This window comes from Brachycentrus maculatus, unplaced genomic scaffold, assembly GCF_059751285.1.
Source record: "Brachycentrus maculatus isolate JH-2025_06_01 unplaced genomic scaffold, ASM5975128v1 h1tg000079l, whole genome shotgun sequence".
Classification (NCBI taxonomy): domain Eukaryota; kingdom Metazoa; phylum Arthropoda; class Insecta; order Trichoptera; family Brachycentridae; genus Brachycentrus; species Brachycentrus maculatus.
The window spans coordinates 390,853-410,000 of record NW_028280833.1 but is presented as its reverse complement, the minus strand read 5'-3'; the positions used below and the strand labels follow the sequence as shown (position 1 = coordinate 410,000).

The 19,148-nt window shown below is 32.5% G+C and overlaps 1 protein-coding gene across 1 annotated transcript in view; it reads left to right on the top strand.

The window, feature by feature from the left end:
• The window catches only part of SPARC (secreted protein, acidic, cysteine-rich), a 26,904-nt gene extending 18,863 nt beyond the window's left edge, over window positions 1-8,041 (top strand). Inside the window, exons 2-9 of the mRNA XM_088257344.1 lie at window positions 721-798; window positions 1,968-2,096; window positions 2,193-2,283; window positions 3,293-3,408; window positions 4,373-4,519; window positions 5,522-5,724; window positions 6,849-6,996; window positions 7,736-8,041. Coding sequence (XP_088113470.1) covers window positions 730-798; window positions 1,968-2,096; window positions 2,193-2,283; window positions 3,293-3,408; window positions 4,373-4,519; window positions 5,522-5,724; window positions 6,849-6,996; window positions 7,736-7,783 — 951 coding nt within the window. The 5' untranslated portion in view covers window positions 721-729 and the 3' untranslated portion in view covers window positions 7,784-8,041. The remainder of the gene's footprint in view (window positions 1-720; window positions 799-1,967; window positions 2,097-2,192; window positions 2,284-3,292; window positions 3,409-4,372; window positions 4,520-5,521; window positions 5,725-6,848; window positions 6,997-7,735) is intronic.
• The last annotated feature ends 11,107 nt before the right edge of the window (window positions 8,042-19,148 follow it).

The following is a 19,148-nucleotide window of genomic DNA, read 5'->3' as shown; positions in this document are numbered from 1 at the left end:
ATAATAGCAAATGGTAAAGATTCCATCCCTTATTTAATTAACAATATAATATGATTTTAACTGGAATTGATTTTGAGTTATGTTAAAATTTATTCCAATCACTTCAATTCAATCCATTTTATACTTATTTAAAATATATTTGGCAAAAACTAATGATTTTGATTTGTTAATTTAGGTACCTAATGCGAAAACTAATGTATGTATCACTAAATAATCGACATTGTTTGAATCAATATTTATATTAAATATTTCCAAATCTTTGTTCACATACCTGGATTTCTCCACTTAGGGTAAAATGGAGAAACCCAGATTTGTGAATAAGTATTAAAACATACTCAAAATATTAAAATAATCTGGTCAAATTATGAACTGCATTAAAAAATTAAAATCATATTTTCAAGCGTTTCTTATGTAAAATAATCAAGTTAGGATTTTGTATAGATCCAAATAACAGGGTCTCTGCTAAATAAAAGCTTTTTAAATTCAACAATAGATGGCTCTAGTAAACTCACATGTACAGTGCCATGAGATTAATGACATATGATAGAGTTCCAAAAATTTGAATAGTGTGGTTGTCAATCATGTGTAGGATGGTGAATATTACACGTGTGTAAAATGATCACTTAACCAACACATAACGTTTCATAAACCATGTAAATACCCATATTCCTCTTCATCTATGTTGATGTACCAATTATGTAATTTATTTATTTATTCCAGGTTTTAGCCATGCGTGGAAAGCTAGTGCTGGTAGCTCTGCTGCTGGCTGTACTGGTTTTGGATGTTTCCGCTGAGAAGGTAAATAATATGTATAAATATACACTTGTGTAAAAATAAATTCCTTTATGGTAGACCATATAGTATTGAGAGACCAAAGGGTTCCTACAGCTTTTGCGATGAAATTTGAAAAAAAAAACAAATTTGTGAGACAAATGTGGTTGGTAACAGAAGCTGAGGAAGACCGAGGAAAACTCGGCATGATCAAGAATTTCAAATACTGAAAGTGGAAAGGTTAGGAGTCCGAATTATCGGGGGAATGTATGAGGAGATACAAGAAAATGGAAGAGGGGGAGATTGTTCGCATAAAAAAATTAGTGTGGGGTTCTACGAGTATACCCAGAGCAGACCTTCTCCTATGGGAAAGCGGCGTGATGGTAATTTAGGTTATTTAACTATCCAATATATATTATATAACCATAGAAACTCATCTATAATAGGTCAAATCGATTTTGCCTAAACTAATGTATATCGGATAGTCTAGTTCTCTTCTCTAGATTCGATCCTGAGGATTGGTTGGCATTAAAACTCTTCCAATCTTCCTTCACAATGGTTCTTCTATAGCGATCCTCTTTAGCCCTGTATGGAAGATTCAGCAGATATCATGGCATATTTGGTCCATATACTATCGCCGAGAACACCTTCTGTCAATCGATCCCTGTGATTCATTCCCTTTAGTGTACTGTGCTGGAGATCTCTTATATCACAGCACCTGAGCACTCTACACACATGTCAGGATTGATTTTATTATTGAGCTTTAGGTCCATGTTCTCAAAATTCTTAGGTTTCTTATTATGTAAATACATTGTATAACGTATCCTTTAAGATTTTTTTAGAATGTTAAAACTAATCAATGTATTTATTGATTTGGCGTTTAATTTGTAGAACTCAATTTTAATTTATGTAATTATTTTTTATTCAAACACAGATTTTTGAGTCTACTAAGTTGTATTTTATTAACAAAAATACATAAAAATTAACATTGTGACAATTGTTCGCCTAGTTATGGCATTTTCATTCGTTTTAAAATACCATAACTAGGCGAAACATAAATATAAATTTAAATTAAATAAATTTATATATAATTTTTTTATGTGTTTTTGTTAATAAAATACAACTTAGTAGAGTAAAAAATCTGTGTTTGATTTAAAAATTAATACATAAACTAATCAATGTGATTTATAATTTAGCTAAGAAAGAAGAAACTAAGGAAGCACCACAGAACAACAGAATCACCCGAAATAACAACAGAAGATGATCAGCCAGAGCTATTGCAGCAATTAGAAGATGCTGAAAGACAGGCAGAATCACAATACCAGGTACTGTTCAAAATTAAAGGAAATGACTTAAGCCGACAGAATAAATAAAAAAATTGTTTAGATAATATAATTTTATTGATGTTATTATTTCTATAGGAAGGGGAACTACTTCGTTTAAAGGAGATGAAGAAAGAAGTAGAAGACGGAATGGACATCAGGAAACTAGAGACTAATGAGATCTTTGAAGGTAAATAAATAACCGTACATATGAGACATACTTCAAAATTGTTAAAAATATCTAGCACTTTTGTGATGGAAGATCAACCACAAATATCCAGGATACTAAGATGATATAAGACTATTTTATTAATTGATTCGGCAGTCACTTTGTGGTAAAATCTATCCATTTTTAATTAATGTATTACTTAGTAAATACAATTTTTTCTTAAAATCTACTGTGACACTTGTTTCGATGCATTCCACATCATTTTCGGTGTTTGAAAATGATGCGGAATGCATCGAAACACGTGTCACAGTAGATTTTAAGAAAAAGTGGAATTTACTAAGTAATATATTAATTAAAAAGAATATTTTAAATAGATTTCAGAACTTTTATAACATGTGAGTATGTTTGAAAACGTGTACATGGAATTGAAACCAGACAAGATTTGTTGAGAATTAATTGAGTTGTTTTTTAAAAATTGCCCAAAGTCCAAGTGATTATTTGTTCTAGGTACATGTTTCACTATCTATTCCCGCATATTAGTATATTTTCTCATTGTGCATGTTCATTTTTAATATAATTTTCTTCAAAGAGGTTACTTCATCATATGACTTTACTAGACCAATTGAGAGAATAGCTCTTTGGAATATAGCTCGCAATAGCTTATGATGTGCAGGACATTATCAGACATAGAACAAGACTTAAAATAAACAAGTATGCAAACATCAAAAGAAAATATAGTTAAATACTCAAAAGAAAATATAGTTAAAAGTCAGAATAAGCGATGATATTGCTAGAAAATGGCATAGAGTACGAGTGAATTATAAAGGGTTTATTAAATATATTAGTATATTTAAGTAACTTCTTTGAGTATCTAAAGAAGACATCTCCTGGTTCCGGAATATACGAGATTGGACGGGGATCAGGACAGTCAAGACGCTGTTTAGAGCTGCCACTTTCAAGTGATAGTCGACGCCAGGGAGATCTAACATGACATGCTCAGAAGAAGAAGTATTTTTTATTATTATTTCAGATCCTTGCACGAAGATTCACTGCAGTGCTGGTAGAATTTGTGAGCTGAATGATGCTGGAGATGCTGAATGCATCTGCATCAGGGAATGCCCTTATGAAATCGATGACAGGAGAAAGGTTTGAATCGATTAATCATAATAATCGTTGTTAATTGATATACGTTGGCTGTTCAATTGATATTTAGACTGACGTCATAAAATAAAATGTTCTTTATTAAAAAGTTCTGGGTTCCTTTCATAGTATTCACCTCTCTGTCTCACATACTTATCTTGACGGTGTTGCTATTAAAAAAGCCCTAGAACTCTTCTTTTATGGTGTCCTTAAGCTCTTTCAATGCGTTTGCCCTAATTTCGGGGATTGTCTTAAATATTCCTCCTTTTAAAGGTCTTTTGAGTTTGGGGAACAGGACGAAGTCAGAAGGAGCGAGATCAAGTGCGTAGGGTGGGTGGAGAAGAACGGTGTTTGGTAAAAAACTCACAAGTTTTGAAATCTGCATGGGCTGAAGCTGATGAAAGCAATGCTTCAGACAACGCTCATGTGCGTCGGGGAGGTGAATACTTTGAAGGGTACCCAGACGTGTAACTGCTAAAAAAAGTACATTTTGTTTTATGATGTCAGTCACATATTAATTGAAAAGGCCAAGTATTATATGTTATTTTTTACCATCTCAACTTAGATGAAGAAGAATATGGAAGTCTGAGCATTTTATGGGCTGGTTTAAGTGATCACATGATAGACAACCCCACTACTCAAATTCTTGGAAGTTCTAAATATATTACTCAATTTTGAAACATACTACTTGAATCGCTAGAATTCCACTAGAGACATCTATTGGTGAGATAAAATAACCTTTTTATTGAGCAGAAACTCTTTCAATTGTATGTGAGGTGAAAATAATATGAAGAGTAACTCCTGTATTTGGAAACACTCAAAATGTTGTGAAGTATTATATATATTCTTCATAATAATGTTTTGAAAAAAAAATGTTTGAACAATTATCAAATTGCTGTTCATCAATCAATTTGGAAAGAATTCTTCACAGCCATTTTCTAAATGTAATATACTAAATCAAATATTGCAGGTCTGCACCAATCACAACGAGACTTGGGGCTCTGACTGTGAAGTCCATCGCCACCGCTGTCTCTGCATGACTGGTCAGGAAGGATGCAAGGGATCCCAATACAGCCATGTCCAAGTCGACTATTATGGACAATGCCGCGAAATGCCGGTAAGATACATGTATATTTATTGATTTAGCACAATCGAAGCTCCATGTGCGCTGAAATCAGGTATGGCAACTAAAAAACTAACAGATGAATCTAAACTAGCAGTTCACTAGCTAACTAGTTCTGTATGGAAATATACCAATTATTTTTGAAAAATTAAACACTTGAATATACCACTTTATAAGTTTTATTTATATATACGACTAGTTTCGAAAACTTACAGATGTTTTCATCTTCTGGTATAAATGAAAACTGTTTTAATTTGTACCAGAAGATGAAAACATCTGTAAGTTTTCGAAACTAGTCATATGTATAAATAAAACTCATTAAAGTGGTATATTCAAGTGTTTAATTTAAAAAATATAATTAACATGTCATTCCACAAAGTTAATGCTGAATCAATAAATAATGAAATATACTTACTCTAATGTATAGAAGTGGACCATGGAGTTGGCAATAGAAGGATGAAAGTAGACTGAACGCTCTACAAATCAAAGATCTATAAGTATCTTTTCAACTTTTCCAACAAGTGCCAGTACGTGTTGGTAAGTTTTTAATTCTAGTTTTACTTAGTAAATACCATTTTAGTGATATTCACTAGGTAAAACTTAAATAAAAAATTAATTTTACCACAAAGTGACTGCTGAATCAATTAATGAAAAAGGTATTAATAAGATTGTTCCCGGTAGTCCGTTACATTTTGAGAAAAGTAAAACCTTACAATTTTTTATCATGATTTTTATTTGATATTATGAAGACTTGTAGTTTAAATAATTACATATGTGTTTCATCTATTAAATTATAAGAATACGCCCACGACAAAGGCTTGAAAGAAGCACAAAGATGAGCACATTTAAACGTTAATTTTGTATGGCCGACCTGGCAAGCACAACATTGGAGAGCGCGTAAACGCGCTTAAAGTAGTGAATTTGAATTGGTATTGATATCCAAATGGTGATTGCTTAAATCGCAGAATTATTTGAAAGTTTTCCCTTTTTTTCTAGGAATGCTCCGCTGATGAGATGTCAGACTTCCCAAGGCGCATGCGCGATTGGCTGTTCAACATCATGCGTGACCTCGCCGACAGGAAGGAGCTCTCCGAGTACTACCTGAAGATGGAGAGGGAAGCTGAGAGCAACCTCACTCGCCGCTGGACCAACGCTGCGATCTGGAAGTGGTGTGACTTGGATGCTAATGACAATGATAGGTCTGTTGTTTTTGCCTGTAAGACTTTTAATTTAATCTGAAAGTTCCTACCACATTCTTGGTGAGCTCTGCCCGAGATAATAGTGACAGTGGGTTATAAGTATTGACTCTACTAGGTCTACTAAGAAAAGCTAGACTTCTTCATCACAGGAAAAAGACCGGAGCTCTGATTAAACAGATCAATAGATTTATTAAGAGAAGTAGAAAAGAATCTACTTTAAAAGACTACCAGAATCAACAAACCTAACTCCCTGAGAAGGCAGACCAGACAGACTCTGACTACTCTGATGACCCTTTATCAAAGGATACATAAACCTTCGGTTCTTTAGTAACTGTTTTTTTAGGAAATGATGTCCTTAAAGATTATTTTAGTCATGTATTACTTTATCCACCTGTTCATTTGAACCTCTTTAATACTTTCTGAGACCTTTTTTCATTATAAAGACGATAGAGCTTATTTTGTTATTTTTCTTCTTCTTAGTGTAGACCTTGTGGCCTGTTTTTAAGATGGATTAAGAGAGCCTAATTGTGGAGGTCTTCACCAAAAAGCTACATTTCCAATATGGCACAAAGATTCTTTAAATGCAAATCTGTTCTGTTTACTGTATTCCATCGAAATCTTAATTAAAGTTGCAACAAAATGTGACCAATCTTGTGTTAATAATAATACTAAAAAACCCTTATCCGCACCCCAATCGTGCTTAGGGCACTGCGTCATATAAACGCAGAGTTATCTTGATCGTTTACACATGAAGGAAAGATGATCAGCCCTCCGCTTCAGGTACCAGTCCAGGGTAATATTGAATCCTGTGTTAAACCAATATGAAATCATTAAATTGCGCCAAAACGTAACAATTTAACAAGCTAGAATTCCTGATTACGTAGATTCATTTATAATGGATATGTAACGTTTTGGTAAGGACCTCTACAATTGTTTTTAAGAGATCCTCCTGCGTAGTCGAATCCCAGCTGTCAATCCATCTCTTTGGTGGTCTGCCCGGGAGTTGTTTAGCTTAGATTGGTCGTGCAGTGCAATGTAAGGGAGTCTGGATGGTTCCTGATCACTGATCTATAATTTTTTTTAAATGTTTCTTGTGGTTTTACATATGAAATTTGTGTTTTTAGGTTTGTTTCCCGTCACGAGCTGTTCCCCATCAGGGCTCCGCTGATGTCCCTTGAGCACTGTATTGGGCCCTTCCTAAACAGTTGTGACAGTGATGATGACCATCGTATCACCCTCACTGAGTGGGGTAAATGCTTACAGTTAGAGGAGGTAATACATTTTAATCTTTTTTCCCCATAAACATGTTTTTAAAAAAAAAAAATTTAAGCATTTGACTCCAAATATCAGAGATAAAGAAAAACTATATAATATTCTTTCAAGAATTATTGTTCCTGTGGAACTGTATAAATTTAAAAAATTGTCATTATATCTCAAACATACAAATTCAGAACGCGACCGACAGAACGCGACCGATATGCGATAAACGTGTTTAGAATGTATAATGGAATTTTTTTTTGGAACTAATATTGAAAAAATATTTTAATATTTTTTTAAATTAATATTTTCTTTTTAAATCCTTTTAATTACTATAATCTTTTAATTTTTTTTTTCTAGAATAACCATTTATTTAATTAAAAAATGCGACCACGGTTTAAAGAAAATTAAGTAGCAATTTATCGCACATTGGGCCTTAATTACATTTAAATACCTTTTCTCTGATGATAAAATAAAAAAAAAAATTGTGAAAAAAATTGTAAACATACTGTACATTCTACAATGATCCATTTATGTACTACAATTTGTACATACTGAATAAAATGTTCTTTATCATTCTTCGATTTGTCTTGTATAGTACATAAGTATATCCGACTACAGTTAATTAATTGGTTCAAATGATAATTATTATTCGAAATAATATATCGTATCACATAACCCAGGTTATAAAGGTTATCTCTTAGGTTCTACATAATTATCTAATATTTTAAATAATCATTTTGTTTTTTTCCAGGGCGAATTGGATCACCAATGCGACGATTTCAATGAAGCTAACTCCTGAGCATCGTTAGCAATAATAAAATAAAATCATTAAATTGATACAAATTGGTGCTGAAATTATTTTTAAGTATGGTAAAAAAAAAGTAGATCGAAGTGAAAAATATGCATTTAATTTTCTGCATAAGTTACGTATAACGATATATTTTATTTATACAATAATGCCACTGCCAAACATTTTTAATTTGTAAAATTAATTCCTAATATCTGCGTATACATACTGTATTGTATTTTTTTTTAAAAATAAATAATTACAATTTCATAGTATTGTTTCATTATTTTTTGAGTTCTCATCAAAGATGAAGAAGAATATGGAAGTCTGGGCATTCACGGGGCTGACGACCGTCATAGGCTGGTATAAATGATCACTTTACACACGTGTAACATTTACCAATTCTACCCATTATTGACAACCACGCTACTCAAATTCTTGGATGTTCCTTATATATATGAACCAATTTAGAAACCTTGTTCTTAAACCTTGTTCTTGAATCACTAGAACTTCACTAGAGACATCTATTGGTGAGATGTAAAGAAGCTTTTTACTAAGCAGAAACTCTTATACCAGTATGTGAGGTCCGAATCCTGGATTATAATCACACACATGAGAAACGCAAGAAAATACCATTTTCATTATTATTATAAGCTTATAATTTGACCAGATAATTTATTTACAACATATTGAGTGTGTCCAAATACTTGTTCACAAAATCTGGATTATCTCCACTCACAGGAGTTATTTTCATATTATTTTTTGGAAGTCTCATTATCTCATTTCATTATCTCTCCTAAAACACCTAGCGGTTATTAATCAAAGCTTCTTTATCGTTGAGATTGGGTTCAAATCTTGGGTATTAGTTTCAAAGTTGATCGTCTGACTGTCATGTCGCACATAACAAATATAGCCATTGTAAATTAAATCATTACTTCTTTAGTCGATACTTTAATTCGGTTTTTGAAATCGATTATTTAAAACTAATCATGCTAATCAGTGCACACCTTTGGTTGCGTTTCGCGTATTTCTAGTATATTATTTCTGGTATATTTGACAATTTGACATAAAAAACTTAAGCTGGAAAGAAATGTACCTACACAATAATAAACACTGCTGGCGTACTGCATACGGCACTTTATTGATTTAAACTTCATGTACAAAAAATAAAAAAGTACATTGACTAAGAAATAAGTACTTTATTAATTTCCTTACAAAAAATATTTCGCAATTCATGGTAGGTATATAAAAAATACAATTTCTTTACCTCACAACTTAAAAATTGTATTATTTCCTTGAATCAAACCTCAAATTGTATTTTTTCCTTGAATCAAAACACTAAAATTGTGATTCTACCCTTTCCTTCCATCAAAACTCAAAAATTGCACTTTTTCATCTCATCAAAACTAAAAAATGTACCCTATCCTTGGATCAAAACACAAAAATTGTGATTGTACCCTTTCCCTCAATCAAAACTCAATTTTTACTTTTTCATCGCAACAAAACTAAAAAAAATTTACCTTTTCCTTGAATCAAAACACGAAAATTGTAATTGTACCCATCCCTCAATCAAACTCAATTTTGTCCTTTTCATCGCATCAAAACTAAAAAAAAATACCTTTTCCTTGAATCAAAACAAAAAAAAAATGTGATTGTACCCTTTCCTTCAATTAAAACTCAAAATTTGTACTTTTTCATCGCATCAAAACTAAAAATGTACCCTTCCCTTGAATCAAAACTCAAAGAATGTGCTCTTTCCAATGTAATAGTTATTTATAACGATGAAAATTTTGCCAAAATGGCATTCATAAAAATATTTACTTCATCATACACATGTACCATACATTGAACATACATGTATGGTATATCTCGGTAAACTCGAGCCTATCGAGCTTGTATTGTGCCAGTACGCTTCTAATTTATGATTAATTTACAAGAACAGAAGGTATTTCGCATTAGGTTCCCCTTTAGACAACAAAAGGTTACCTTTTGTCCCCTTAAGACACTAGTCTTTTGTCCTAATGTCAATTCTCCGTAGCGTAAATGTCAAGAAATCTGGAGGCGAATATATTGTTATGGTCCTATGCCTACCGACTGTACTACCTACGATAGGGTGACATTATTGAAAATATAAAAACGCGAAAGCTCTGAAGCCAAGGATGATATTTAAAATTTTTAAAAATGCTTTAATAAAATGAAAAAATCCCTTTATTGACGGCCGTAGTTAATTTGTACATAGTAAATATAATATATCGCTCACTCCTTTCAATAACATCATATTCAGTAATGCATGTTTCCGGAATGCCCGGAAAATGTACTATATCTCAGCAAGAGCGGTATATTCTTAACTTAATATTTACCCGCTACGGGGCAGAAAGTGTTGTTTTTGCATTTTGAAGAAAAGATTTTGTTAAATATTTTTTTAAAAATCTACTAAATATTTTTCAAATGGAGAAAAAACATTCAGGTTTTACCTAAAAAGGTCTGTTGCACAGTAAAACGTTTAATAAATATTTATTTTTAATACATTTCATAATATTTTTAAACTTTTAAAACGATCTCCTGAAAAATCTAGTTTTTTGATACATGACATAGCGCTCACTCCTTTCAAGAACGTCATAAATCAAAAAACTCGATTTTTCAGGAGAGCGTTTTTAAAGTTTGAAAATATAATGCAATGTTTTAAAAATAAATATCAAGCCACTTATTAAACTTTTTACTGTGCAACAGATCCTATGAGGTAAAACCTGAAGGTTTTTTCTCCATTTGAAAAATATTTAGTATATTTCAAAAAATACGTAAACAATACCTTTTCTTCAAAATGCAAAAACGACACTTTCTGCCCTGTAGCAGGCAAATATTAAGTTAAAAATATGCCACTTTTGCTGGGTTATAATACATTTTTTGGGCATTCCGAAAATATAAATAACTGAAAATTGTCGATTTTTGATTTATGACGTTCTTGAAAGGAGTGAGCGATATGTGAGCGATATGTAATTCTTCTTCACCTATGTTAAGATGTCAAAAAATAATGTAAGTTCAAAAACTTATCTTATGTGGTAACTCAGTACTATTTTTTTTGCCAAATTTCCCATCATCGATTCCATTAAAAAAGGTCATATTACCTTCGAAACTAGTTTCGACCATAACCATAAAAAAGGTTGTCGTCAGCCATGAAACAGTCTCTAAATGATTAAAGTTTTTGGGATTCATGAGTTCGATAAAAAATATGTAAATATGAAATTTAAAGTTGAAAGAATGGCTCTTTACATATGTATATGTATTAGGGAACCCCTGCACTTCTCTTCTTCTAATCCTTATTTATCATTCTGGATGGAGCAAAGCAAAAACACTACATCATATCGACCCAGTATTATCTATATTAATAATTTTGTTAGGTTAATCAGATTTATATTAGTTAAATATCTTTATTTTGAGTGTCCAAATACTTTTTGTCCAAATACTTGTTCACAAATCTGGATTATCTCCAACTATAGGAGTTATTTTTCATATCATTTTTTGACATCTCATCAAAGATGAAGAAGAATATAGAAGTCTGGGCATTTACGGGGCTGATCCCATCCCACCAATAGATGTCTCTAGTGATATTCTAGTGATTCAAGAACAACGTTTCGAACTTTGTTCTTAAATAATCATCCAAGAATTTGAGTAGTGTGGTTGTCAATAATGGGTAGAATTGGTGAATGTTACACGTGTGTAAAATGATCACTTAAACCAGCCTATGATATAGTATATATAAATATCTTATATACATTCTTTTAAAAATCGGGCTTGAAGAGACGTGCGATGAATAATTCTGCTCCGGAGGAACTTTGTTACACTTTTTCATCAAGAGACCATTTTTATTTTTATTTATTTTCATTATTTATTTATTGATATTTTCGTTTAAGTTTGTATGTGAGATGTCTCTTATAACGCTCCGTTATAAATTGATTCAGATATTACCCATGATTTCAATATGGTCGCTAGGTTTCATAGTCCAACGATTCAGCTCTATTGATGGTATACATATTCATCAATAAATAGATCAACTAATTAAGTTCAAATTGTTCTGTTGTAAGAAGATACACTGTGGGCCAAAATATCATACTTTAATGGTGAAAAATATTTAATTAACTAACTAACCATCACGCCATTTAAAGAAAAGGTAGGCAGAGAGAATAGAACGTCACATCACTATTTCTTCGCAAACGATCTTAATATAAAAAAATACGAATGGAATTATGTTTCAAAACGGTGAATCAAGAGCTACGAGTATATCATATATTTCTTAATTCACACCACTCTGTCTTTGCAAAAAATCTTTCCCTCTTCTACATTCAATCACCTCCTCATAACGTACCCGCTGAGTATTCCTGACATCTCCGGAATTTCATAATATTTCTGATGAAAGGGAAAAAATATGTAAAATACGAATGGAATTATGGTTCAAAACGATAAATTAAGACATATCGCTCACTCCTTTCAAGAACGTCATAAATCAAAAATTGTAAATTTTCAGTTGTGCGTGTTTTCGGAATGTCCAGAAAAGATATCCCAGCAAAAGCGGCATATTTTTAACTTAATATTTAACCGCTACAGTTGTTTTTGCATTTTGAAGAAAAGGCATTGTTTAATTATTTTTTTCAAAAAACTAAATATTTTTCATATGGAGAAAAAAAATTCAGATTTTACCTAAAAAGATCTGTTGCACAGTAAAAAGTTCAGTAAGTGGCTTGATATTTATTTTTAATACATTTTATTATATTCTTAAACTTCAAAAACGTTCTCCTGAAAAATCAAGTACTTTAATTTATGACGTTCTTGAAAGGAGTGAGCGATATAATGTTTTTCAATAGTAAAATTCTGTTCCGAATACATGCCGCTCCTCACATTCCGTCTCCTGACCAGATCAAGTATTTGAAAATTTGATCATGCCAAGTTCTCCTCGGTCTTCCTCTGTTTATATTTCCTACTACATTCGTCTAAATATTTCTTTGAACGGATGAGTGAGAAAGGAATTCTCACTCATTCGTTCCACATGTCTGAACCATCTCTAAACACCATTCTTAATTTGATCGATAATGCTTATTTCAGCCTCGCATTCTTTCCTTATATCACCTTTTTAAATAAATGTAAAGGTATGAATAAAAATTAACTAAATACTGGCTTTACTGAGACGCCGGACTGACCTGGGAGGAAGCCAAGGAGATGGCGCGTGACAGAGTGACTTGGAGACGTCTCGTGTTGGTCATATGCTCCACCAAGGGAGCGAACATGGAAAGAAGAAGAATAAATACTGGATTTCTAGCCACTACTATTGGAAGGTCATTAAAAGAAGAATCAAGTGACATTAGAAGCGACAAATATAAGACAAGCTTAATTTTTAAAAGAAAATTTGGAAATTTCTTTTGGTCATGTTTTTTTGTACCAGAGTGTATTTGAACACCCTGTGTAGGCACTATACTCTATTGGCAGCTAGCACGGAGTTGGAGAGCAGTCTGCGGATGATTTGGTTCACAACAATATTATGATTGCGTCAAACTATTTAACCGCAGTTCAACAACATGACTGTCGAGAACTGACACTAAACTGCTTCAACAGTTTATGTACAATGCATCACCCGAATCACGAAATTACTGGAAATCAATGACTATATCGCTCACTCTTTTCAAGAACGTTATAAATAAAAAAAACTTGATTTTTCAGGAGATCGTTTTTAAAGTTTAAAAATATAATACAATGTGTTAAAATTAAATATAAAGCCATTTATTTAACTTTTTACTGTGCAACTTAGGTAAAACCTGAATGTTTTTTCTCCATTTGAAAAATATTTAAGGTTATTTAAAAAAATAATTAAACAATACCTTTTCTTCAAAATGCAAACACAACACTTTCTGCCCTGTAGCGGGTAAATATTAAGTTAAAAATATGCCTCTTTTGCTGGGATATAGTACATTTTTTGGGCATTCCGAAAACATGCACAACCGAAAAATGACGAATTTTAATTTATGACGTTAGTGATCGATATATTATATATTATACATACATTTATAATCATTAATCATGATTCATGTATAATAAATGAACTTTTTCTGTATAAAGTATTAAGTATTTCGAAACATATATAAGTATTTCGAAATGTTATTTAATTAATTAATTGGTAAAATTATATAACCTAAAATAAAAAATGAAAAGGAGATTTTATGGCGTTTCTCATAGATTTGAATATAATCCAGGACTTAGCTCAATAAAAAATCTTCTTTCATCTCACCATAGATGTATTTAGTAAAATTTTAGTCAATTCAAGCAAAATGTTTCTAATTTAAAAACATTATATAAAGAATGTGTCAATCATGGATAGAATTGGTTAATGTTACACGTGTGTAAAGTGATCACTTAAACCAGCCTATGATGGTCGTAAGCTACGGGGCTCTTAATTAAATGAAATGTTATTTTTTGACATCTCTACATAGACGAAGAATAATATGGAGGTCTGGGCACTTATGGAAATGCCCAAACTTCCGTATTCTTCTTCATCTATGTTGAGATGTCAAAAAATAACAATTCATTTAATCAAGAGAGATTTTCCTCAATTAAATTCCACATAATTATTTCCTTATCCTAAAACAATTAAATCGTCAACAAACTTCAGCAAAACATAAAATCAACTGTTTCTGTTTTTTTTTAAATTAAAGAGAAATATTTGTGTTTTTATAATTTACACAAATATTTCAATTTCATACAATTTCTATGAGCCTAAGCGGCTCATTATTAGCCTAAGCGGCTCATCAAATTGCGGTAGAGGGGTTCGAACCGAGAAACTCTGACTTAAGAGTCCGCGACACCAACCACGGGACTACAACCCGACACTGACTATTAGCCAGTGACACTCACGAATATTTTGGCGTTATGATAAAAGTCATAAAAAAATCGGTTAAAAACGCAAGTAATTGTGAACTCGATCGTATTCAAAACAGTAATTTATTCCAGTTTCGCTAGAACCCCGAATAAAACCAATGTAGAATTTGTGTCGCTGGATAATTCGCGGCGAGACCCGCTTAAGGGATTACTTAGCAAAGATTACGCGTACATTCATTCACAACAATTCGGAATCACACAACACTTGAGTTCCACTTAACAGAACCTAGAGTTTAACTGCTTTAACACGTGAACAGCAATTATTAATAATCACCAAAGCCCGGAACCGCCGAGGAATAATCGGATGATGTTTTGTGTCGCCTGTTAGTGGCGAGACAACGGAACGTAATCCCTTGCATGCAGATTGACTTCGCAAAGTGGTAAGCTCATGAAATTCCGTTTTTGTTATGTCTTTACGGAACTGTCTTTGCTTAGCGAAGCTGTCAAGTCGTGTTCTTAAATCACTTGTTATAGGTTAAACATACATCCATATATATGTACGAGTATATGTACTCAATTGTATTACATGACATTGCTCGTTTATTAACTTTAAATATCAATATTAAAGGTTTCTTAACTTGATATGAAACATTTTACTATTTATTTATTTGCAAACACATTATATACGCGAGTCATATATTTATTTAAACCTCATGTACAGAAAATTATAAATTCAAAATTCAAAAAATGATCTAAGGCATTCATATGATGTTCGCGAAATTTATAAAAGTGGAAATATCTGGAAAACCAAGGCACTTTTTTTGAGGTCATATTTTTATTTTTTGGTGAGTAATAAGCTGGCCTAATACACCTTAAAAGGAAGACGTAGGGTTATGGGACACCCTGTATATACACACAGTAAACCCCCCTATAACGTTGCGATAAGTACTGCATTATCAGAGTGAACGTTATAGAGGGTAAATGTTTTTAAATTGTATTTTAATTTAAAAATGACTCATTTTAATCATTTCCGCTGGTTAAAATGTAAAAATACAATTTAAAACATTAACTTCTCATAACATAATATATTTCAATTAGTAATACTATTTTTATGATTTTTATTATTTTTATGAATTTGTATTATTTCAAAATATTTTTAATTTTCAAATTGTTTATTATGTTTCATGACTAATTTTTATTTTGTGGTCCATTTAGACAATTTAAATACGATCTTTAAAAAAAACTAGCAATGCAAAGCAGTTCAGAAGTATTTTTTTGTTCTTCCGACGGCGGAGTTTTTCTAAAGAGCTTTACTGTAAGGGAATACATTAAATCGACCGATATGAAAGGCACTTACAATAGAATATTAAATGTTGGTTTAAAACAAAGTTTCCCAAAGTGGTCTATATGGACCCCTAAGGGTTGAATCCGCCTTGCAGGGGGTCCATGTCAACGAGAAAAGAAACACGAGATAAAATTTGGGATCTATGTGAGCGAATTCCATTAAAATATATACGCACATATACGAGACATACATCGCTCACTCCTTTCAACAACGTCATAAATAATAAAACTTTATTTTCAGGCGTTCGTTTTTAAAGTTTAAAAATAAAATAAAACGTATTAAAAATAAATACTAAGCCACTTATTAAACTTTTTACTTTGCAACAGTTCTTTTTAGGTAAAACTTGAATGATTTTTCTCCATTTGAAAAATATTAAGTATTTTTAAAAAAATAATTAAACTGTAAATTTTCTTCAAAATGCAAAAAAAACATTTTCTGCCCTGTGGCGGGTAAATATTAAGCTAAAAATATACCGCTTTTGCCGAAAATTTTATCACAGACATTCTCTCCATCGTCCGTTCGTTTCATATGTCCATACTACCTACTTTAAAAAAACAATGCTCATAAATACTTATATTGGACATCGTAAATATTTTAAGTATGATAATTACCTATCTAATTTTCATTCTGTTACGTTCATAAACGCATTGCGCGATGAAAAACATCTATTCAGACTTTAAAAAAAAAATTGCCCGTCTTGTATTATAAAAACAAACAAAGACAAGTGGTCCATGGGGCGAAAAAGTTTGAGAAACTACGGTATAAATATGTACATGCTGTAAAAAATAAATTCAAGTGTCCACTTGACATAGAATTATCGTGGAATTGCAATCAAAGCGAATCAACATGCAAAGCATCTTGTGATTTATTTTTAAAGCAAAAATCTCATAATGAAAATCAAGTTCTCGCAGTCTATTTGGAGTCAAAGTAGACATTACCATTTCTAGTGTACATTGCGCATATTTCATCCCCAAGTACAAGTGATGCAGATAAATAAGTAACCGCTAGGATGAAAACAACCCCCCTTATCCCTCAGTCAATTCAGTGCGGTTTATCAAACGGTGGTTAAAATATTTAAAAAAAAAAAAAAAATAATAATAAAACCCTTATCCGCACCCCAATGGTGCATAGGGCACTGTGTCATATAAACGCAGTGTTATCTTGATCGTTTACACATGAAGGAAAGGTGATCAGCCCTCCGCTTCAGGTACCAGTCCATGGTAATATTGAATAAATATTACAGTGAAAAAAATCACTTTATTTTACCCCCCTTGGGAATCGAACCCGGGACCTCCAGAACAGTAGCCGAGCGCGCTAACCATTACACTACGGAGGCGGACAAAAAATAGCCAGAACAAAAGTAAAAAATAAACAAGACTGAAACACTAATCAGAAAGGTAAGGGAATGTAATGGTACTTACTCATTACTTATAACCCTTATCCGCACTCAATGGTGCATAGGGCACTGCATCGAATTGACGCAGTATTATCTTGATCATTACTTACATGAAGGCAAGGTGATCACTCTTGCGCTTCAGGAACCAGTCCAGGGTAATATTAAATAAATATTACAGTGCAAAATCACTAGTATTTATTTTCACCGCCCTGGGAATCGAACCCGGGACCTCCAACACGGTAGCAAACACGCTGACCAATACACCACGGAGGCTGTGGAATGTAATGGTTAGGGAAGGGTAATTAACTTTGAGTATTTCAATGTTTTAGAATTTAGTTCATATGCCCTGATGATGACAAGGTTGTTATCGAAACCAGTTGGATAGAGTGTACCAATAAAAAGTGGTTTTATTTTATAAAGTTAAAATATTACTGGATTTAAATTAAACCAATAACCAGAAATTCTCTGCTCGTGCATAAATTGTCTTCCATTTCCAAAACTTCTTCTCCGTCTTAGTCCTCATTACTGAGGGTTGTGACCCTTGTGGAAGCAATGTTTTTTCTCTAGTTATCCCTTGACTGCGTTGGACGTAGCGCTCCAACCACCGAGGTGCCTGCTGCTGCCTTAACTTGATCGCTCTACCACGTGGGGAATTTTCTTCTCCCTCTTTTCCGGGGAATGCTCTTCCACTAGTAGTTAGAAACAGTGAAAGTGAAACAATCTTCAGAAAATAACAAAAAACTCATTTGTTTGCTAAATCATTTCGACTATCTCTATTTCCCCAATTGAATAACAGTGAATCGCCCTTGAGGTAGTAATTTACGAAAATGGCTCGATATTAATTTGCCTAAATTATTTTTATCATTAGCCAGTATCAATGGTATGAGGCTAATTGTAATAATTATGTATAAAAAAATAGATAAAGGGTAAAAATTAAGAAATATATAAAATTAAACTATGGAATAGAAAAATAAATATTGAAACCAAAACGTAACTAAGAAAAGTAAATTCAAAGAAAACAATTTGCATGAATGTCAATTTCTTCAAGAAAATTGTTTTTACACAATACTTCCCATAAAACAAATGTCAATAACCCCCTTACTAATCCTACAGAGGCATGACTGAAATTGACAAACCAACCCCGAAAACTCCTCCATACCCTTACATAACATTATATGAGTATACAGTACTAAGTATACTATTACAGGTGCTTTGATTAATTATTCCACTCCACCCTCTCTTTGTGCCTGGCACCCTTTCTGGGATTTGAATTAAAGACGCACACTGGAAACAATACCTCTTCTTTGTAGCGACAATAGAGCCTGCGAGGCTTTTAAGGAGAGGCTCTCTTTGTATACAATGTCACCCCCACCTGTCGATAGAGGCTTCGTTTGTGTCCACCACCACAGCTAAGGAGTAAGATGGCATCCATCAGAGGAATCAACGTCGTCAAGGGTGGAGAGGACGTAATAATGGAAGGCTTCACGTTACAGGGATGGAATTGAGTAATCATTATTCGACAGTACGGCGGGCCTACTCATCAATGTGACTTCGATCACACTGCTCAAAAGGAACGGGTTATATTATCAAATGGGGGAAACTGTGCATATATTTGTTCATATCTTGTTATCAAATATCAAAAACAGTTGTTAGGTAAGTTAACATATTTTTTTACAACATTTTGAGTGTGTCCAAATACTTGTTCACAAATCTGGATTATTTCCTATTACAGGACTTATTTTTCATACTATTTTTTGACATCTTATCAAAGATGA